Source organism: Pinus tabuliformis, chromosome Q (assembly GCF_031772625.1).
Source record: "Pinus tabuliformis cultivar Carrire ecotype Pingquan chromosome Q, CPIR1, whole genome shotgun sequence".
NCBI lineage: Eukaryota > Viridiplantae > Streptophyta > Pinopsida > Pinales > Pinaceae > Pinus > Pinus tabuliformis.
In genome coordinates this window covers 947,165,508-947,189,500 of record NC_142296.1, presented here as the reverse complement: position 1 = coordinate 947,189,500, position 23,993 = coordinate 947,165,508, and the positions used below count along the sequence as shown (strand labels likewise).

Below are 23,993 nucleotides of genomic sequence, written 5' to 3'. Positions count from 1 at the left end.
CAAGCCTAGCTTTGTGCTTGTCAAGTGAGCCATCAGCTTTGTACTTGTTCTTGTAGACCCACTTGCAGCCAATTGGTTTGGTTCCAAATGGAGGGTCAACCAGCTTCCAAGTGCCATTCTTTATGAGGGCATCATACTCCTTTTTCATCGCTTCTTTCCATTCATCATGAGAAGCAGCTTCTTTGAAGGAAGTTGGTTCAAAATCTGTAGACAAGTTCAATTCACAATCATAAGTAACATCCATATCAACAGGTGAATTAGAGTCATCTACATCACCTCCATTTTGTCGGTTTGAATTTCTGGTTCCTGTTTTTCCAATTTCATCAGGATGAACACTTTCAAGTGTCTTTGTCAGCCACTTTGGGGGACCTTTCTGAGATGGTCCATGCTGCTCTGTTGATTGAGTTGGGACTGAATCAAGATTGAGTCTCCCAATTCTATCAATTACATCACTTAAAGGATCATCCGGTGTTGGATTTTCATGCAGGGGAGATTGTTCTTCAGAAGAAGATTCCACATGTTGATCTAGTATAGGAATCCCCCCTTCAAGATGTGGAATCTGATTATCAAACTCTTGAAATGATTTCGTTTTTGTGAATCTATCCAAGCGATCAAGTTGTCGCTCAACAACACTGTCAGATTTGGATGATTCAAGAAAAATGACATCTCTAGATACAACAAACTTTTTATTTACTTCATCATAGAGACGATATGCTTTGGAGGTGTTTGAATACCCCAGGAAGATACACTTACGACTTCTAGCACCAAGTTTGTTTCTATGTACCTTTGGTATTAAAGCATAACAGGTGGAACCAAAGATCCTGAGATGTTTTACCGAAGGAACATGTCCATACCACAATTCATAAGGAGTCTTGTTTCTTATAGCATTAGATGGACATCTATTCTTTATATATGCAGCACATAGAACAGCATCAGCCCAAAACATTATCTTTACATTTTTGAAGAAAAGCATGGATCGTACCATATTCAAAATTGTTCTATTTATTCTTTCTGCTACACCATTCTGTTGGAGACTATAAGGTACAGTTGTTTGATGTTTGATCCCATGTTGACGAAGATAGTTGTCAAATTCATTTGATGTATATTCTTTTCCATTATCAGTGCGAATAGACCCAATATGAGATTGTGCATCATTTTCAATCCATTTATGAAAATTCTTGAATGTTTGAAAAGCATCAAATTTGTTCTTCAATAAATAAACCCAACACATTCTGGTGTAATCATCAATAAATGTCATGATATATTTATTTCCATTAGCAGAAGGAACAGGCATTGCACCACATAAATCTGAATGAATGAGTTCAAGTTTCCTATGTGCTCTTGAATGTGAATCATGAAAAGACTGTTTGCTATGCTTTCCTAGAATGCAAGCATCACATTGCTGATGTTTCCTAGGAATTGTAGGCAAACCAGCAATACCATTTTTCTTCAATAAGTGGAGACTGTCATAGTTTAAATGTCCAAACCTAGCATGCCATAATAAACTTGATGGAAGTGTACCTTCTTCATGATGAGAAATATATGAGAAATGTTGTGCATGAGCAGAGGTTCCTTGCAGTTTGAGAAGCCTTTCTTCTTCTATTCCCCTCATGACAAGTGAGTGGTCAGAAGCTTTTCTTACCTCAAGCTTGCCATCAAACATATGAATGGAGTGACCTTGCTGGCGGATGTGGACCAAGGACGGCAAGTTTCTCTTGAGCTATGGGAGATATAGAACATGATCCAGAAGAAAGTCTGGAAGACCAGGCAGTTTAAGCCTGATTGTGCCAAGCCCTGATGGCTTGATTTTTGACTGATCTGCAAAGTATACTGCTCCATCAACATTGTCAGTGAAATCTTCAAAAAAATCTTTCCTATGAGTCATATGACAGGTTGCTCCTGAATCAAGCAACCAATCATTTTTCGAAGAAGCAAGTGAAGCATTAAACAAATCTTCATTTACTCCAATGTTACATTGTGCCTCAATATAGTGAGCGGATTCAGGTGCTTTACCTTTGTCTGTATCATCAGTTTTACCTTTTTGTTGGTTTCTTTTCTGCTCAATTTTATCCCATGGTAGCTTGCATGTAGAAGCATCATGTGATCCATTTCGTTTGCAGCGAATGCAATGCAGATCTGCTTTTTCTCCTTGAGAATGTCTGCCCCCCCTGCCTCTGAAATATCTTCCTCTTCCTCTTCGTCCACCTCTTCCTCTTGTAGAGTCTTGAGCAGGATGCTTTTCTTTATGAGCAAGGCACACAGTCTCTTCAGAAGATTCAGGGACTGTCTTCTTTCCAAAGGCTTTCTCTCTTTCAGCAAACTTTTTCACAAGAGAGTCAAAGGTTATATCTTTAAGATTTCCATTTGCTTGTAAAGACTCAAGATAATTGGAGTAGGTAGGATAGAGTGCCTTGAGAAAAGCAATAAGAGGGATATCCAACTCAACCTTAGTGGATTTAATATCATGCATTATAGACTTTACTTCAGATGCAAGAGCAAGAGGATCATTATTTTTCAGTTCAAGAGTGAAGAGTTTAATCATGAGCTGAACAACTTCAAGTGCAGAATGTGAGTCATAGAGTTCTTTCAGCTTTTGTAAAGCTTCAAAGGCAGTTGAATAAGATGAAATATGGCGACTTACTTCTTCATTTACAGATGCTGCGATTAATGCATATGCTTTGTTGTTCTTGTTATCCCAAATGACGAGCTCTTTGTCTGATGTAGGCTGTACTGGGTCATTGTCTCCTTCTCCGACACACACTCCCTTCCACAACTCATTGAAGATGAGGGTGTGTTTTATCATCCGGGACCATTCAGGATAGTTCTCCTTGCCAGTGAGAACTATCCCTACCATAGAGATGATTGAATGCATTCTGTAAAAAAAATACTTCTGCTGATAAAAAAAAACTTCCTTACGTTACAGCCTTATGCACTATATTTTCTCTGATATTTGATAGAAGTATCAGCATTACATATAACTGTAGACCTTCGTTACAAATAAACTATTCATATCAATATACAAATTGTGTATTGGGCAAACAGAGTATTCCTCTATCTCAGTGTACGAAAATTTTTAATGAAGCCTGCAGCTTATCATATTGAAGTATCCCCATTGCACTAGTTCACACATCAATCACTAGACAGTGGATAACAGAAAGTTACAGACTACCAACATCGCAGACTAACGGTTTATACCAACAGAAGTAAAAGTCGGTCGGAAGACAACCAAGTCAAGCCACGCAACACATTAGGGCCATCTTCATTATCGGTTCCAAATCCATGCCCCAAAAGCTTAGATTGACGGTCGTAAGCGATGACAAACAGAATCCGAACTGCTCTCAAATAATAAATTACAGTGCTCTCAAATAATAAGCGATGACAATCAGAATCTAAACTGCTCTCAAATAATAAATTACAGTGCTCTCAAATAATAAGCGATGAGTTAAGGATAACAAGCTCAGGCCACGTTCACTCCAGTGAGTAACAAATCGAGTGTTGAGCGGATGCAATGTCGGGCATCTCAGGTTCGTTCTTCAGGCCTGTTCCGCCAGCTACGACATGTACACGCTCTCGCTCCACACCGAGGAATCCGTCATTGTGACGAAAGGGAAAAGAATCTGAACTCGCGACCTCTGGACTGGGACTGCTCCTCCCAAAGAATTTCACTCCCGCGCATATAGATATATAGCTTCTCTCGGTGTGCGCACACACAAGGATACAAGGAATGTGATACAGAGATTAAAAAGGAGAGCATACAAAGGAATAGGAAGAGAGCCGGATGGGTAATGTGCTGCTGCGAAGAGGAGTGGATGGTCGTCGTCGGATAAAGATCATGAAAGCCGACGGATCGGTGATGAATGAGAAGAAACTTTCGGCGGGTGTCCCTACAATTACAGGATTCAAAGTGCCACACGGTGGAAGAGGGAACGAAAATATGTGCATCATACGAATAGGGTGATGATCGGAGATTTTACGACGCCATTCTCAGACAGGTTTACCCGTCTCTCCACAGAAATGAACCAAACAGTATTTGTGATTGCATTTTCGAAGTTGAATGGGCAACCGGTGAAATCACAAAGCTTGATATTGAACGTATTTGTTTACTAACACCGGGAGGCGTTGAGGATCACCCAGGAATAAAGTTTCTTGAGAATTTCCTGGTTGCAGGGGGCTGAGAAAGCAATGTTTTCAATTGTTAAAATCTCTAATGAGCTCAAATGTTTTGTTATGTCGGCAAAAGAATGGGCAAGAGTAAGAACGATTTTAACTCAGTACACTAGTGATTTGGCAAAAAACTGATGCAACCAGTCAAGGTAACCGACACATTCATGCGCAGAGAATCAACATCATTGAGACGCAGGACAGAGGCAGCGCTCAGGACAGAGACAGTGGCAGAGATAAGGGAGCTACAACTATTTTTAAACTTGGCTCTGATACCATGTCAGGCCAGGAGTAACTCCAGACTAGGCAAAAAACTGATTCGTATAATTCATTAGGTAGCTATTGTTTATATAAATGAATGTGACTGATCAGTTCATCTTCTTGATGATTGTTCACATTCCGGGTTCACCCAACCGCTAAGGATTAGGTGTCAACAGTCTAGAGGAAAGTGATATGTAAAGTTGATGGTCTAAATCCTGTCACAATATTGAATGAAGACGATGGTTCCGCAACTTCCAGGAAGAAAGAAGCTCAATATTATGAGATACAAAGGAAAGAAGGAGCCATGCCACTATCTCCATGAAGAACTGGTAGTTGGTACACTTATAAAGACAAGATAAAGAGCTTGTGGTTATGACTTCCCAATTGTTAGGAAGCTAAGAATCTCCTCTATATTTGAGAAGGAGTAAAATGAGTCTCCTTGAATAATTGAAAAGGAGCAAGGATCTATTCCCTAATCAAGAGGGAATGAGAATCTCCTCTCTGGTTGAGAGGGAGTGACAATGAACATCACATTTGAATTCTCTACTTCATGTGTCATGCACTAGGTTGGGACTAACAGTGGTACGTCTAAATGAAGGCCATGGAGGGAGAATGGTGAATGGAGGAATGGATAAGCATCTGAGATTAATACTTCTTGACGATAAAGAATCCAAGATAGGAAGTATTCTTGTTGACCAACACTCTTTGAGGATTGGACAAGTATCCAAAACAAGAGTGGTCGAAGAACCAGTATTCTTTAAGGATTGGGAATCCAAGATAAGAATAATTCTAAAAGGAAATACCTAGTGAACATCCAGATGGGATATGTGCCTTGAAGAGGTAGTGTGGTATCTCACGTAAAACCTCCCAGCATTTTGCTCTGATATAAGAAGAGCTTGTCAATTTAAGGCCTTACTATGTTGACAATGTTGGTCATAAGATTGTGATTTTTCGGCAAGCAATCTGGAAGCGCATGCGCACTAGGTCAAGCATCCTTTGTGCTTTCCCGACGGCTCCCCGCAGAGCATCATGGTGTTCGGTCGTCTGGGCAGGACCCTTGCCTCTCAAGCTTCCATGGAGGAGTTGGAAGATGGCCCCGAGGCCCCCTCCTTTCATGACATGGTTTCTGGTTGACAGAAGGACCAGGAGTCTTCTTTTTTCACCAAGCTAGCCTCATGCACAACTTTTCATTCCTCCATAACGAGCCCTGAAGCAAGGGAAAACGGAAAGAAAAAGGGAAAAATGTAGAGGCCCAACCAGCTACAGGGACCACCTCTACAAATGCTTCAGCAATGGTGGAAGCATAAAACACAGAGGAAGATCTGCAAAAGGCAAGAACAAAACTAAGAAGCAATTGCAACCCAAAAGTCAAAAAATCCCAAAGTTGGAAATTCAAGACCCAGGGTAGCAGTGTATAGAGACTATATACAAGAACATGCAATAATATGTAAATTCATGGGCATCTGGACCACAGAGAAAGCACTAAATTGGTGGATTCAATCCAAATGGAAACCAAAGCGAGAAATCAAACTACAACATGGCTCAAAGGGGTTTTTCACAGTCATCTTTGATCTCTTGGAAGACAGAGACAGGATATTTGAGGGAGGCCCCTACTTCTTCAACTCTGCAGGACTTTATATAAGATTCTGGAAAGAAAACTTCACTCCAGAGAAAGAGGACTTCACTAGGGTCCCGATATGGATTCACCTCTACTCTCTGCCAACTAATTACTAGGCTCCATCAGTCATCAAAGGCATTGGAGACCAACTAGGAGAATATATAAAAATGTCTAAGGGCACACGAATATATGTTTACATCGATGTCTCGGGAGCCCTTTCGAAGGCCATAAAACTGATATTCAGGGACGTGACCTAGCTCCAGACCATTGATTACGAACACATCCCACTCTGTTATAGGAAATGCCATGAACATGGACACCTCTTTAGGGATTGTCTAAAACTAAAACTCCTTAAAGCAATGAACAGGTTCACAAGAAAAAGGATGAACAGGGTTTCACCAGAGTAAGCACAAGGAACCAAAACAACAAGAAGACACACACAAAGAAAGAGCAGCACCAGGTAGCCAGCCTAAATAAATATGAAGCTCTGAACAAAATGCAAGAACACCCGCTCTCAAACAGCTCAAATGAGGAGGAGGCCAAAGAAGATACACAAAACGTGGCAAATCAGAGGCAAGAGGAACAATACTTGGAACACAACAACACTGAAGATGAGAATATACAATAAGACATAGAAATGGAACAAGTTCTGATGGACTCTACCCCGAAGGAAAACGCAATAGAAGAGGTATTGGAAGCAGTCGACCTCATATCGCTCGCAGAGGAATAGAAGAAAAATGGTCTTGTTGCAATTCCAGAAGACCAAATCCAAAAAATCGAAGGAGACTACCTCCTACAAGAGGAATTAAAACAAAGCACAAGTCAAACACCACTTGGAAATAGCGCAGTCTACGACATTCTAGCACATATGGAAGCAGGAAAATACAACCCAAAAGGCCCAAGCAAGAAAAGAGGAAGGAAAACAACTAGTCAACTTCTTCAAGAACTAGGGGCCAAACTCATTAATGAAGGAAAGGTAAAGGCCCTAGCCCTAACTCCCACTCTTTATCAATGAATTGCATCTCTTGGAATATTAGAGGACTCAATGGTCCTGGAAAGAAGAGAGTCTTGAAAAACAGACTCATAACTGACAAACCAGATATCCTATTAATCCAAGAAACCAAACTTGACATGGCTAACCTCACCCTCCTCCAAAAAAAATTGTTTCAAGCATTATAGCTACATAGCAACTCTGCCAGTGGATCAGTAGGGGGAATCATGACTCTGTGGAAAAGCTCTCAATATGATCTAATCTCCTCAATAGCCACAAAACACTCCATCACAATTGTTCTGAAAACCATTAGCACCAGCAATAGTATCTGTGTCACCAAAATCTATGCTCCACACAGAGCAGTTGAAAGAATCAAGATGTTGCAAAGGATAAGTCAGCTCCTTGATTCTATCCACCAACCATTCAAAATTGTTGTTGATGACTTTAACATGGTGCTAAACCTCGAGGAAAAGAAGGGAGGCATCAGAAAACTGGAGAAGGACTCTGAAGCCTTCCAATCCATCATCGAGGGTCTTAGTCTAATTGACATCCCTACGAACAATGGAATATTCACTTGGAATAACAAACGAGGGGGAGATCGGTGAATTGCTTCCAGGCTTGACCGTTTCCTTCTTTCAGAAGAGATTTATCTCACCTCCTGGGAAACAAAGGCTAGAATTCTCCCTCAATCAGGATCTGACCATTGGTCAATATCCTTGAATGTTCACATTTCCTCTGAACCGAGGAATAGACCCTTCAAATTTGAATCCTTCTAGATGGAGCACCCTGATTTCATGGAAAAAATGAAAGAATGGTGGAGTGCCCCAATGCCCCAAACCGGAAACAAGATGTATAAATTCCAACAGAAACTGAAATTCATCAAAAATGAAATCAAACTCTAGAACAAGGAAACTTTTGGCAACATCACCACTGACAAAAGGAACTTGGAACATAGAATGGAAATCCTCTAGCAGCAAATCATTAGCGAGGGCATCAATGAACAAAGGAAGCAGGAAGAGCTTAATCTTCAAAAAAGTTGGGAGGAAAGGCTCTCTCAAGAAGAGAAACTTTGGCATCAGAAATCCCGCATTAACTGGCTTAAGTGCGGGGAAAGAAATTCAGCTTTCTTTCACCGTTCGATGATACAGCACAGAAGACACAATAGGGTACTTGGCCTAAAAAATAGAGAGGGAAACCTTATCCACTCTCATGAGGACATGGCTGCCGAACTAAATCAGTTCTTCAGCAATCTCCTAACTGAGCCTAGAACAGACAAGGCAAGGGCTATTCAAGAAATAACCAACAACATTCTAGTTATCCTCACCGAGGATCACAATAAAATGCTCTTGAGAAAAGTCTCAATGCAAGAGGTGGAGGAAGTAGTAATGACTATGTCCAATGGTAAAGCGTCGGGTCCGGATGGTTTCACCATAGACTTCTATAAAGCTTGTTGGCCCCTGATAAAAAAAGAGGTTCATGCCTTAGTGGAGGAGTCTAGAATACAAAAATCTGTTCTAAAAGCCCTAAATGCCACTTTTCTAACCTTAATTCCCAAGGATGAAGGCACTGACTCCCTGGATAAATTTCACCCTATTGCCCTCTACAACGTCATCTACAATATCATCTCAAAAGTCTTGGCCAATAGAATAAAAACCATCCTACCTCTATTGATTTCCCCGCACCAATCAGGTTATGTGGAAGGAAGGCAAATCCTGGATAACATCATCCTTTCCCATGAATTGATTCATTCCCTTAAAGTTCAGAGAAAGCCTGGAATGATGATGCAGTTGGACATGTCCAAAGCATTCGATAAAATCAGTTGGGAGTATATGAAAGGTGTCTTATCAGCTTTTGGTTTTCACAAGGACTGCATTAAATGGATAATGGCAATGGTTTATGGGGCTTTTTTCTCGATTCTCCTTGATGGCTCCCCATCTCAACCCTTCTGCCCCTCCAGAGGTATCAGACAGGGGGATCCTATTTCTCCCTTCCTTTTTGTCATTATGGTCGAGGGCCTTAGCAGATCCATCATGGTTGCCTCTTCCAACAATGCCCTATCTAGCCTCAAGCTTTATGCCTCTGCTCCTCCCTCCACTCATCAGCAATTTGTTGATGATACCTTGTTAATGGGCCTCCCCACTATCAAAGAAGCCTTATCCTTCAAAGCCATCCTCTCTGATTTTTCTGAAGCTTCTGGCACCTCCATAAACCAAGAGAAATCCAAATTGTTTTTCTTCAACACCCCTCTAGCTATCCAAAGGAACATTGCCAGAATCATGGAATTTCAAAGATGCAACCTCCCTTCCAAATACTTAGGAGTCCCTCTTACTGATAAGCCCTTGGCTCGTTCAATATGGGAAGATCTTATTGTTAATTTGGGGTAGCATCGGATGTGCTCTAGCCACGAAATTTGGTGGTGAGGTTGGGGCATATGAGATCTCCAATACCCAGAAAGGTTTGGGCAGATTCTAAACAAATCAGGAGATATTAAAATAATTGATATTTTTAATGGAGTCCCTAAGTCTAAACTTAGGGAAAATAAAATATTAATGTGTATTAATATGAATTTGTGTTAGAGTGGTCCAAAAGACATGGATCAAGCCGGATCTAATCTTAGCCATTGATTAGGGACTTAATCTCGGCCGTTGATATGTCAACAGGAAAAGTATAAGAGGAGGCTTGAGGGTCACTTGGAGGACACACTAGAGTGATCAGTCATTCTATTCTCTAGAGCAGGGTTTGCTAAGAGAGATAGAATCAGTGATCGGAGAGCAGTTGAGGGGCATTGAGTACAGAGAGGCAGAGATAGTGTCGGGAAAGCAGCAGAGCAGCCAGAGAGAGTGACGCAGGAGTAGCCAGTGCTCACGCAGAGGCAGCTAAGTGTTGCGCAGAGCACTAGAGAGGCCAGTGTAGCTGACGCAGAGGCTCAGAGAGCTGACGCAGGGCCTCCTGGGGCTGATGCAGGCCAAGATAGGCTGACGCAAGGCCAGCGCTGGCTAGGAGAGGCTGACGCAATCCAGATTGGGCAGACGCTGGGGTTTCTGGGGCAGATTGGTGCTGAGTAGCTGCCGGAAGGATTATCCGGGGTTTCAGCCAGTAGATTTGTCAGAAATCGAGAGGTATTACTGCTAAGGAAATTCTTTATTGGGTAGGCCAATTTCGGCACCCAGATTGTACTCTGATATTGCTTAATAAGAAAACCCTCAAATAGTTGCACCAGTTTTCCCACATTGGGTTTTTTCGGGGACATTAGTCCAAAAATAATGGTGTCATATGGTGTGTTTGTTTCTGTTTCTTTTTAGTTGTTGATCTGTAATATGTTGAGCATGCACTAGTGTTTATTTTCAGTATTTACATTGTAAATAACTTGTTAAGGAAAATAACAAGTAGGTAGGAATAAATCAAATAAAGTGCATGGAGGGTTTCTAAATAAGTAAACTTAGAAACTTCGACATGGTATCAGAGCATGATTGCAGATCACAGGAGGACTAAAAGAAATCAATCGAGCGGAGCAATAGCAACAGAAAACAATTGTCCCTAGGTGACAGAAGCCATTTCTAGAAACATAGAAGCCAAGGAGTGTGACGCAGAGCTAGCCAGAGCCACGCAGAGGAAGCCGGGAGCTGCGCAGAGCCTCAGAGAGGCCAGCGTTGCTGACGCAAAGGGTCAGAGGGCTGACGCAGGGCATCCCAGGGCTGACGCAGACCCATCTGGGGTGACACAGGGCCAGCGTGAGGCAAAGAGGGGCTGACGCAATTCACAGAGAGGCAGTTGCTGGGGTCTAGAAGGCTGCAGGAATATTGCAGAGTGGAGCTGGTGAGGTATTGTAGTCAGAACAGTACCTAACAAAGCAGGGCCAAAGGAGTTGTTACCGAGGGTTTCTAGCCAAGGAACCTGGATCAACAGTGCAGCTGCACAAGTCGATCAGAGTAGGGGACATCTCGACAAGCGGTAGAAGGATTTCCAAGAGGGAAATCAAGGCTCAGAGGGAGTCCAAAAGAGAACTTCCAGACGGGAAGTAGAGACTCAGAGGAGTCAAACAGAGAACTTCCAGGAGGGAAGTAGAGGAGCATCATGGCACTACACGGGGTAAGAGACCAAGATACACTGGACAGAACATCGAACTTCGTAGTCTGGAAGGTCGAAATCTTATCCGTGCTTGACAGAAATTGTGTCAAGAACTTCGCCTTGAAGGTAATAGTTGTCCCAGTCAACCCCAGTGATAATGACAGGTACGAGGAGGCGATGGCGAGGGCCAAGTGCATTATCCTTGATGGGGTCAAGGATCATGTGGTACCACATATAACCGAGAAGGAAACAGCATTTGAGATGTGGGAGGCTCTCAAGAAGCTGTACCAGCATACTTCTGTGTAGAGAAGAATGTTGCTCGAGAACCAGATGAGATCGTATCAAATGAAGAAGGGTCAATCGATTGACACCTTCCTCGGAGGACTGAATGAGATCCGAGACCAGTTGACTGCTATAGGAGCGACACCGGATCAGGAGCTTATGGTGAGGACAACCCTGAATGTTGTCTCAGAAGATTGGGAAGTATTTGTCCAGAGTATCCTGGGCAGAGGGACTCTCCCACCTTGAGACGAGATGTGGGCAGCTCTTTGCCAGGAAGAGATCAGACGACAGTCGAAGACAGGTAGCAACAGCAAAGGGATCAAGGTCAAGTAGAAGGAGGAGGATATGGCCCTAGCATTTGAGGGAAAGCAGGAGAAGCAGAAGAAGAAAGATCTCTCCAAGATCAAGTGCTTCCACTGTGGGGAGATGGGCCATTATGCAACCCAGTGCCCAAGGAAGAAGAGTAAGGGAGAGTCTTCCGAGACTAAGGCAGCGCCATCACGGGCAAAGAAGGAAGTTTTGGCAGACGATGACTGTGCCATGAGTGCACACGCGCCACTTGAGCGGAAGTGGGGAGACATTAAGTTGTAGTCAAGCGAACTACAGGTGATGAGGGGCAGGATCCTTGAGGTACCCAGCCTCTTGGATTAGACCTAGCTATGGGAGCCCCGACAAGGAGTAGCAGGACGGGATGAGTGGGTAGAGACGGATGCGGATGGAGCAGCAGAGAGAGCTACAGTGCAGGAGTCCCGAGACAACGCAAAGCTAGCACGCTGCAACAGTGCGAGAGGCACGGGAGTGTTGCACCAGTGCAGGAAGGCACAGAGAGGTGTGCAACGATGCGAGATGCAGGAAGTTGTTGCAGCAGCGCAGAGGTCAGAGAGGGAGCACTTGTCAGCGACAGCGGGCGCTTCAGCATCAGTGGGTGTTTATAGCCCAACAGGGAGGTCAGTTGGGAGATCAATTACTTACTTCTTAGTAACTGAGTTGCAGTGCAGCAGTGGGCAACACGATGCAGCTTGATGAGAGGAGGTGCAGTGCAGATGCAGTGCTGGGAAAAAGGACCAGCAACAACACGGATGCAGAGGGAGTTGTCGTACAGATGCAGCAATGGCAGTGGCAGAACCATGGGCAGCAGTACAGGAGGCAGCAGTGCAAAGGATGTTGGATAGGAAGGCCTAGCATCAGCACAGATACTGATGCCAGATGATCAGAGTAATACTCAGTGGGGAGTATTGCTAGAGCACAATCCTCGCTAAGAGGGAGTGTTGATTTGGGGTAGCATCGGATGTGCTACAGCCACGAAATTTGGTGGAGAGGTTGGGGCACATGAGATCTCCAATACCCAGAAAGGGTTTGGGCAGATTCTAAATAGATCAGGAGATATTGTCCATTTGACTGAGGCCAACCTTGACAGTTTGTCCATGAGAAAGAATAAATTCAAAATTCTATTTCTGTTTGTCAGAATGAGATGATCTTTATATCAAAATTGTACCTCTCGAAAAGAGCAATCCAATGCAATAATCATCTCCATCATATGAGTTGTCCTAAGGTGGAAGTTGGCCCCTAGTTGCCAATTTAAACAGTGTATCTTCCCTAGTTGAGAGGGAGAGATAGACACATCATTCTTGTCCTCATATTGTGAAGAAAGAATGGAGAATTGGGTAAGCATCTAGCATCTAATACTCTTTGAGGATGTGGTAGGGCATCCAAGATAAGAGTAATCAAAGAGGACTGGGAATCTAAGATAAGAATAGTCCTGGAAGGACATACCCTGTGAAAACCCGGATGGGGTATGTGCCTTGAGAGACAATGATGATGGTGTTTGTCATTCATTGGTCTCGCCAGCATCGTGCTCTGATCTTGTGGAGGGATAGAGTTGTTAGTCAAGGCCTTACTATGCGACAATGTCGATCAGTATGATGTAAGTAGATGGCTTACCAATCTGACTCTTCTTATGAGAATTCTTCATATTAAGAATATCCAAGTACCTTGTTTGAATTATGAATACCTCCCTAGTTAAGAGGGAGTGTTGAAATATGTAACTAGGTTCGGTCTTCATAATGACATATGTAATCATGATTTTATGTATTTGATGTAAAAAGAAAAATAAATTTATTATTGTTGTTCTTGAGGCATGGGTTTCATGCTCAAAGGAAATTTATTTTTAGGTCAAGCACCCATTGAGTGCTTCTAAGGCTTGTTATTTAGTCTACAAGTCAATTGAGTCATTGTCATGTATTGAAGACCCATTTGGGCATGTTACATATTGTAAAGAAAAATTTATTTGAGTCAAAAGGCCCTCCAAGACCTCGTCATAATGCAAAGATCAAGTCGGCCTACACACATGGACAAGTCAGCCTAAAAGGAGCAATTTGACCCAATGAAAGACCTATATATAAGGGAGACTTCGACCTCACTTTGGGCACTCACTTCACTCACACAAGTTCGATCACAAGAGAGAAAAAGGTGCGAAGAAAAGAAGGACAAAGGAAGAAGAAAAAGGACGAGATCTTTGGATTGTTTTTGGGCTACTTCTCTCCACACGTGCGAAAGGATTAGGGCACTTATTGCAGCAGAAGAGGCCGAGTTGCAGAAGTCGAATTAGGGCATCATCAAGGACACTTTGCAAGCTGAGTTCTCTAGGAGAGAGAATCAACTCAAGTGAAGAGGAAAGGAGGAAGAATCTACCATTATTTTCCACACGTGCAAAGGCTAGGGTTTCTACAGAAGAATTTGTTGGGCAAGTCGAAGTTGCAGAAGAATTTGCTGGGCAGATCGAAGTTGCAGAAGAATCTGCTGGGAGGTCGAAGGTGTAGAAGAATCTTCTAGGAATCGAAATTGCAAAAGTTGCTAAGGTCAAAGTTGTTGGGAAGCAGGAAAGATTTGACTTGATCTTGGAGGGACTTGGTCAAGGTTCACAAGTCTTAGAATTCGTCAATTGAAGTTCTATAAGAAGAGAAGAATTCTTGTGGTTTTCCTCTCAACTGGAGAGGTTTTGGCCCTGGTTGATCGCCTATATTTTGTGTTCTCTTGTCTCATTGTTATTTATTGTTTGGTAGTTGTTTGATGATAAGAACACTAACTATAATCAAGTGAAAGAAGAAGATAATCAAGTTAAGTAAAAATACATCACAAGCAGTTATCAAAGTAAGAGAAATCACCTAATCTCGTTGTCCTAGATTTCTCAACAACCCTCACACCTATATGCTTCTTACATCCAGAAGTTGAGTGTTGGAGGTAAGCCTTACCTCTGCTATCCCTTTTCCTCAAGGGTGGCTAATGAAACAAGATTCTGCCTTAGTCCTAGAACATAAAGAACATCTTTGAGATGAAGGGAATTACCTAACTCCCTCTGAAAGCTAACAGTACCAACTCCTCTAGCCACATACTGACCATCATCTCCTTCTCGGTTTATGCAATATTTTTTGTGGCTCTTGGCCCTGGTTAGGGCTGCCTGTAGCAACTACTACAACCCTCCAACTAGGCTTCAACCTGCTCAGAATGCCTTGTTGTCTCCCTTCCAAGACTCCTCCCTTCCTGTGCAATTACCAACCCTACATGCACTGTTGTTGCAACACTTTTCTGAGCACAGACCAGCCCTAAACTAGGGCTCGATCCCTCCTGTAAAAACACAGAACCTTGAACACCTTGATCACAGAGAATAGGATCAAAACTTATGCACAAAACCAGCCCAAACTTGCTTCTCCAACTCACGGCCTGCACTCCCAATCAAACTCGGCCCCAAAACAGTGCTTCTTATCTTTGGCTAGGGCTCCTTCTGATCTGCAACCTATTTCAAATGATGTTTTCTATGAATCATCGCACTTGGATGTGTTATTTTATTTTGCTCCGGGCTCTAATACCATGTAGAAAATCCATGAAATTTTGATCTGTTGATAAGAACAATCTGAATAACACTTCTTTTCTTACAAACACAGAGTTTCTCTACTCGATTTGTAGCGGAATTACGAACATAAATAAAAGCACAATCACGCAATTGAACAACACAATTTTTATAAGGAACCCCACTAGGAAAACCCTCTACTTGATTATTGAGAATTTATTGAAGAAAATTGAGCATTAGATCTCTTACAATACAATTGTTTCAATCTGAAAACAACCTTGTTTTCCCTGCTTAATCTAAGCTTGAAACCTATGCAAGAATTCTGATCTCTGCTTCCTTACCCAAGGAATTCGTCCTTCTCCAATTCCAACAAGCCTTTCCTAGGCTTGTTCACCTTCTCTCACAAGCTCCACGCACAACCTTGTGCTTCCTATTGCTTGGTCTCACCAACTCGTCACCAAAACAATGATTAAACTTGTGCCTTCGTTCCTTCTTTTAAAGGCAATTCAAATGGTTAAAATTAGTGAATTTCTAATTAAGGAATTGAACTGGAGTTTTTCTAGTTAACAAAAGTCAACAGAACTAGTTAACTAGATTCTCCTAAAATTTAGGAGGCTAACTCCACTTAAGATTTTAGTGCCCAATTTAACTCACACTAGGAACTAGAGTTTTTTCTAGTTAACAAAAGTCAACAGAACTAGTTAACTGGATTCTCCTAAAATTTAGGAGGCTAACTCCACTTAAGCTTTTAGTGCCCAATTTAACTCACACTAGAAAATCCCAGAACTTGACTTCCAATTTTTAACACATCAGCTAATTGCCTCATGCACTCCTAATTTTTAGGGAAACTCCTAAATTTTAGGAACTCAACTTCGACTCCTTGAATTAAGGCACAAATCAAGGAATCACTTTTCTCACTAATTTCAACAAAAACACAAGAGATCTCCAAACCCAGAAATCGTTTCTGGAAATACCACCTAGAGACGGCTCAATTAAATTAATTGATCGATAATTAAAAATGCCTAGACTAACTTAGGGAAATTGATTAATTAATAGGAATTAATTGAGAAATGTGAGAATTCTCTAGAAACTCACATGGATCAACTTAGAGATGATCTCAGCCATCGATAAGGCTGAAACCGTGGCCGTTGGTGATCCAAATAGAGATTATAAGAGGAGGTTGATGGGGTTGGAGAATAACACACCAGAGACACTCAGTGATCAGGGCAAATCGAATTTCTCAAAGTGTAGAGTTCAGCTAGAAAAGAATTCAAGTTAATGATCGAGTGGCAGTAACTGAGGGAGCAGAAGAGTCATTTCCAACAGAGTTTCTCAGCAACAGAGCAACAATAGTTGTGAGGCCAAATTATTTCTGCAGAGAGGCTGAGAAGCCAATGCGAGCAACGAGAAACCCCAGTTTGAAGTGCCAAAAAGAGATCATTTCCATTGCGGAAGACAGGGAGATAACCCGAAAGGAAGAGTGAGTCACTTCCAAGGCGAGGAGGAGGCAAGGCAACTCATCCTAAGCCAGCTAGCAAGCAGAGAAAATTATTTGAGCCAATCAATGCGCATTTCTAGGCAGTACGAGTTGTCGGGAGGAAGTGCAAGCAAGGCTAGAGGGGCCGAGTTCGTTTGCAAAAGGGAGGAATTTCCTCCAAATAATTTTAGCAGTATATTTTGCTAGAGGATAGCCATATTGTCATCCAGATTTTTACTCAAAATTTTTGTTGTTGCATATAATAATAAAACCTTCATCTGCTGCACCAATTTTCCCTCCTTGGGTTTTTCCAAAAATAACTTTGTCAAAATTCTATTGTGTGTGTGCATATTATTTCTCAGTTTCAAGTTTATTTTCTACAACGTTTTTATGGTGAAAATTTCAGTTGTGATTTTATTCGTTATTTGCCATAGCAAATAAAGTGCTTAATAATTAACCAATTACACGAATAATTTCCAGTTGCTACAATAGTTGAAATTTTCACACGATTGACTCTTCAACAAACTCCCATGGATCACCACCTTTGAACGAATAGGCCCCTAAGCCTAAAGGGGCTTTAATTCCATGTTAAGAAACAGAATGCAAGCAAGCAAAGAACTTGGCAAAGAAGGCTTTAAGCCATTCTCAACACATGTATTCATCTCGTGATATCAACTTATAGTACATTGATTTAACCACCTCTAGATTTGATCTCACTGACAACTCATCAGAGGATAATGACAACACCTCATCGATAGATAAGGATGGCAACTCGTAAGAAGGTGGTCTTGAACTTTTTGCTTATCTCGAGACTCAAAATCTAACAAACTTTCACTATGTCCCAAGTTGAAGCCCCTAGTTGTGAAAATTCCAATATGGAATCTTATTGCAACAACTGGAAATAATTCTCCTAATAGTTAAATTATTTTTTAACAATTTATTCGTTGTTTGCTACAGCAAATACTAAATCAATCACACTGCAACCTACACAACTAAAACTGCAGAAGAAAGAAATGTTGGAAGAAATACTAGCACACACACATAAAATGACAGTCATTTTTGGACCAATGTCCCCGGAAAAAAACCCAACTTGGGAAAATCAGTGAGCAGTTGAGGGTTTTATTATTATGCAGCAATGAAATATTCTGAGTACAACTGGATACCGAAACTGGCAATCCTATAGAGAAATATTGGCAAGAAAAATCTAGTGAGGAATTTCCTCACTCCAAAGGCAAATCTGGGCACGATCTCAACTCAAATTGAGTCGTCCAAACTGGCTATGGCAGTCACTGCGTCACCCTAGCGCAATCACTTCTGCACTCAATTCGGAACAACTTCTCCTCAAGCCGTCTGGTCTATTGTTGTCTGGGAAAATGTCTCTCTTGGCCTTCAGAAACTCTTTCCATCTTTTGGCACTGAAACTTGGCTTTCCCCAGCAGATACGAAATTGCCTCTAGAGGCTACTGCGATGCTCTGCATCAGTCTCACTGTGGCTCCTCTGCCTTTCTGCAAATGCACTCACCAAACTTGGAATCCTTCCTCTTGCTTCACGGACACTGCGCCTCTCTGACTGCTTCAATTTCTCTGGTTCTCTCTCTGGCAGCTAAATGTTGCTACTCAGGAAATCGATATGCTCATGAAATCGAACTACTCAAGTGTCTTCTCCAAACCCCATCAACTTCTTATAATCCTCTATTGAGACTTCAACGGCCAAGATTAGATCTTAATCGATGGCTAAGATTAACTTGAGGTCGATCCGTGTGAATTTCTAGAACATTCATACCTTAACATAATTAATTAGGATTAATTAGTCATATTCCTTAAGTTTAGGCTTCAGGGAATATTTAAACAAATGACTAATAATCTAATTAAGTCATTTCCATAAACGATTTTTCTGGTTTTGGAGATCTCATGTATTTTAGCCGCTCCACAGAATTTCAAGGCTAGAGCACATCCAATGCTACAAAAACTAACACTAGTGAGCATGCAAGTGGTGTCTTAAAATGGAAATGATGACACAAAAAGGAGGGTTGTTGAAGCAACCTTGATGGGGCTGTAAAATGTACAAACAAGGGAACGTGCAAAGAGTTAATAAAATAGTTCTTTTTATCCCAAATTGCATTGCTTTCAATTCCACTCCTTGTCGTAAGGAAATGTCCTAGAAAGTACCTGTTGCTTTCCCTCACTTTTATCTCCAAGTGACAACAAACTAAGAATCAGAATACTCGATAGAGAAGAGTCTAAGATTCGATGGCAGAAGGAAATTTAAAATCAGATTTGGATGAGGATGAGGTGCTCCAGTATGATGGATCAATGGACAAGTATCAATCATCATTCATTGTTGAGCATAATTCTGACCTCTCAGGCAAGGCCGTACTTGTTGAAATCAACTGATAATTTGATTGTAAATAAAGGATGAAAGATAAATATTTTCAATCTGAGGTCTCCCAGAATGGAATTGAGAAGGTTGGACTCTCCAAGGTTGTACATGTTATCACAAACTCCAAGCGTACTTGTCATCCTAGTAGACTAGTAATTCAGACTCCAGAGTATACACACACATATTGTGAACCCTGATCGTGTAATTTGTATGACTCTTACTGGGAGAGGAGGGTAAGGGGGATCTAAATGTTTGGAGTGACTGTTGGCATTTGACATTTTCAAATACTAACGACAGCAGCCCTAGAAATGTAGGGGCCCACTTGGGAACCAGAAATTGGGTACTATAACGACCAAATTAAGATCAAAATTCTGTTCATTCGGCTTACGTTTTTGTTCATTGAAGGTATCCAACCAACAGTAATGAATAAGCCCTCAGTTACCTAGGGAGCTTAGCTTGCCATGGCCCGCTCCTCTGTTTTACAATGTAGTTAACCATGAAGTATATCTAAGGAACACATTAGAGTTGATATCTTACACAATTTTTAGCAAAGTGCTATATGCTGAAGCTGAATTTGAAAAATATTTTTATTACGGTACAAAAGAGATCAGAACCATAAACAATTAACTTGATCAAATGCATCGAACGTCACAATTCTGTAAAGTGCAAATGTAGGGACTGAATGGGAATCTAACAGATCCCAGTTTGCCCTTTTATTTATAAAATAAAGCAAATACCAGAAACTGAAAGGGTGCCATAAAAACAAAACACATACAGCTGTGTGCCGCTGATATGATCCAAATTAAACGTGAGAAGCTGCTGATATCAAACCTGTTTAAGTTCCTGTCTTGGGAGCTGGGACAGGGAAAAAAAGTTGACTGCATCGTTTCCGGTGATGCGTCCATCTCCATCTGCATTCATCCCATACAAGGAACTTAATCTGAAGAATCAAATTACAGATAGAAAACTCAAACTAGCAGAAGCTTAAGTTCCCAAATCCCAAATCCATCAATCAAACACTGAAAGAGTACCTGCATCGGCTTGCTCGAACCACTCTCTGTAAAGCTTTTCGTCGTGCTTTGAATGATTGTTTAGCCTCACATCTAAGATGTCCATTTCTCTTCGATGGGACTTGTTCTGCTTGTTTGTTAATTCGGGATAATGGCCAGATCCTTTTAAAAGAAAACAGCGGGCAGATTACAGATCAATGCTTCTGCAAGCAGCAGCGGAAATTTGAAGGGTATATTGGGAACATGATCCTTATGCGGGCAGAGGCGGTAATTAAAGGTTGCAGGATGTATACGGGGTATATTATTATTACTGCGGAGATTAAGGAAACAATCGGTCACAGTGAATTTTCACAAGCACCGCTTCCCTTCCGTTATAAATTAATTTCCACGCTCACCCCAAACCAAGCAAGCATGCGTGCGCTCATCAAATCGAGGGGCTCATTCATTCTTCTATATGAAGAGATTTTCTACATAAAAATAACAATAAAGGTCCAATTTGAAAAGGTTTTTACCGAAATGTTTTTATATAACATAAAGTTAATAACCGGTAGGGGAACATGTTCTCTATTTTAAAATGACAGCTAGATATTAAGATTCATATTTTGAGAAGACTGGTTCTCTCTTTTAATTTTTGTTTTATATTCCTTAATTATTTTATTTTGAATTGTGTAGAGGTTAAGTTTGCTTTACTACTTTTGACTTTTTCATAAAGTGTTTTGTTTTTTTATTTTAAATTTAATTTATTATAAATTTACACGAAGTAAAATGAGTCTCGTATATATGTGCTCTTAGTATTATTTCAAGGAGTCATTAATTTTGTTGAAATATCTTTAGCTTTAAGTGTACATTAATTTAGTTTCCAATGAAATGTTGTTGAGCCAAATTTGTATTTGGCTCATGTTTGTTTAACATGCTTGTACTCCCAGCGTAGTGTTTATTATTATTATTTTATTATTATTTTAATGTGGGTTATATTTTAAAAGTATTAGTTTAGATTTATTTGAGGTGAAATTTAAAATGTTATAGTATATTTTTAATTTTTTATTAATAGATAATTATTTATGATATTTGTGTTATTAAATATTAGTTTATATTTATTTTAATTTTAGATTTGTTGAGTATTGAGAGGGACTAAATATATTTAGATGCAAATTTTTTTTAGAATGAAAATATATTTTATTTGGTCCTTGATACATGAGGAGATAAGGTAGATCTAGGGTAGTTTAATTATTATTATTAATTAATTATAAATATAATTATTAATTTTAAGTTTTTTTAATTTTATTTTATTTTATTTTTATTTTGACCAACTCAAAATGTTTACAGGACATTACATTAAGTTACAACATCTTTACCATAGTGGGTTGGAGAGTGACTCCCAGTGCAATCATAGTTTTTATAATAATAGTTTGCATATGTACAAGTTGTACATCAAACAGTTTCATGTTTCAACATCAAAAATTAATTTGCTAAATGTATCTAGTTAAAAGTTCGGTTTGCAATGACATGTCACATGTAGAAAGGGATATTGTTGTCTTTTATGTTTATTTTTTATTTTTAATATATTTTAAAACATATACTTTGGTATATTGTTTTTTTTAACAAGAAACACAAACTTTTTATATTAAAAGGATATGAGCATAAAACTCACGGATTATGTGCCAATATTAGGAGAGACTTTCTCCATAATTTATGTTTCTAAATTCCTACATTTCTTATTTTCCATATTCTTCACATATGCAACTCTAATTATCCTGATACAAATCTTGTAGCATCGTTGGAAGTGATAAAGCAAACAGCAAAAAGTGTATTTCATCCCTAAAGTTAATTGTGAGTTTGGAAGCCTTTAGAGGCGTTGTCTTCTTCAAGAGTTTCCTAGCGGGGTTGGTCCATTTGTCTATTCATCTCTTTTAACAGAGAAAACATAACATTCCCCTGTACTTTTAGAACTGAGATATTTTTGTTGATTTGGATTCCTATAGAGAAAAGAAGGTTCTTTTGATGCATGATCCTCGTATTGGTGCAATCTTCATTTGAAATAACCATGAGAGTCTTGTTTATCTACAAAAACATTGTAACCTAGATGCCATACAAATAGGTCACACAAAACGTAAAATTCAATGCCTTCTCCACTAGGGAGTCATCCTGCCTTGATGTTATTTTGAGATTCATTGAGGATTCCATCAGAGTCCCTTGTTCATCCAAGAGGAGACAGAGCAGCGTAAGTAGAAAATCCAGAAGTGCCTTGAAATCACAAATTCCACAAAATTCACAAGAAAAGGGCACAACTAAGACAGAACATCAAGACTGGGCCACAAGGAAATAATGCACATATGAGGATCAATATATACAAGCAAATTGCCATGGGGGAGCCCACAAGACTATCTTAACACTAGACAATGGATACCAATCACGAAAAAGAAAGAAAAAAGGAGCCAGAGAGATACCACTGATATACATGTACCATGGTCGAAGATCCAAGATAGATAGTCTCTAAGAGGAAGAGGAAGATGCTATAAAAACCAAGCCAATCGACCTACAGGAGCTCACCACCACCAACCTCCACAAAGCAACATAATTTTTCCCTATACTATCTTCATCAAACAACATTATGATATGAACAATTCCCCTATCATATGTTTCTTTCATCCTCACTCGAGGGTACCAGAGAGCAGATCGCCCAAGTATCTTCACTGATTCAAAATGATGGCTCATTGATCCATAAAACGGGGGGATGAGAATTCTAGAAACACCCCCGAGAATGATTAGGGGAACATATAGTCATTTTGAAATTCCACACATGGCTAGCCCACATGCTTGTGTAAAGGGTGTTGACAAGGCATCCACTGAATACCATGATGATAAAAAAGGTAGGCGAACTTGTAGGAGGCATAACTTCCACATATGAGCTCTAATTAAGGTGATTTTCACATGTTTGGGAAAGTGTCATTGTGTTAAACATCATTAAGGGTTTAGGAAATATGTTTGTAAAAGTTTTGACCCAAAAACATGTCATTTGATACCTTAAAATGACATTGAAAAGTTACAAACCCCAAATTTTGAAATTGGGACTGGCCAATAAAATGGGCTCTGCCAACGAAGTCCTCTAATTCCCCCCCCCCCACCCCCACAAAAAAAAAAAAAAAGGTTACCAAAGTAGATGAAAAATTAAATAACGACTCTAGATCATACCTCCTTATTTAGGGAGGATTTCAACCCCAAAAGCTTTTACTGAATGAGGTGAGGAAAATTTTCCTCTACCTTCTCCTTATAGCTCCATTTTTCCTTGCTTGGAAATTGTCCTTTCAACCCAATTTTCCAAAGGCCAAGATTCCCCTATCTAGTAGTTCTAGACTTCTATGAAAACTTATCTTTTGCCAATTTTGCCTAAGTTTCTAGTGGTAAATTTTCTATAATAGGTAAGACCTGCTCTTTAGTTTCCTGATGCAACATGGAAGGCTCATAGAATTCCATATTTTCCACATTCATTACTGAGTAAATGTGCATATACATGGTAGATTAAGTCTATAGGCATTATCACCCACCTTCTCCAATACCTCAAAAGGACCATACTACAAAGCCTCTACAACCGTTCTTTGTTCAACAACAACCAAACCTTGTTTCTCACCTTTAATATCTTCTTATTTCTATGCTAATCATGTTGGGCCTTGTAATTTTCTTGTGATTTTTTCAATGTCTCATTTACTTGCAAATGAATCTACCTATTATTTTCAACAAAATTATTTTATTTTAATGCTTCTCCTATGACTTCTTCCTTCACTCCTCCATGTTGTCCATATAACATCCAAGGCAAGCACGACAAATGCCTAAAACAAATTTTAAAAGGGGACTTGCCACTAGAAGTATGGACTACCTTGTTATAAGTGTGATGAATATA

The 23,993-nt window shown here is 40.3% G+C and overlaps 1 protein-coding gene across 3 annotated transcripts in view; it reads right to left on the bottom strand.

Annotated features, from left to right (window-relative positions):
* Nucleotides 1-23,993, bottom strand: part of LOC149222608 (EH domain-containing protein 1-like) — a 232,063-nt gene that overhangs the window by 179,692 nt on the left and 28,378 nt on the right. The window contains exons 1-2 of one of the 3 annotated variants that reach the window (XM_089385521.1): nt 20,117-20,522; nt 19,917-19,996 (exon numbers count right to left, since the gene is read on the bottom strand). The exons of 1 other annotated variant lie outside the window; for it this stretch is intronic. In XM_089385521.1, the coding sequence (XP_089241647.1) occupies nt 19,917-19,996; nt 20,117-20,201 (165 nt within the window). In that variant the 5' untranslated portion in view covers nt 20,202-20,522. Of the gene's footprint in view, nt 1-19,916; nt 19,997-20,116; nt 20,523-23,993 lie in introns of those variants that run through there. One more of the 3 variants, XM_089385523.1, reaches the window with a different exon arrangement.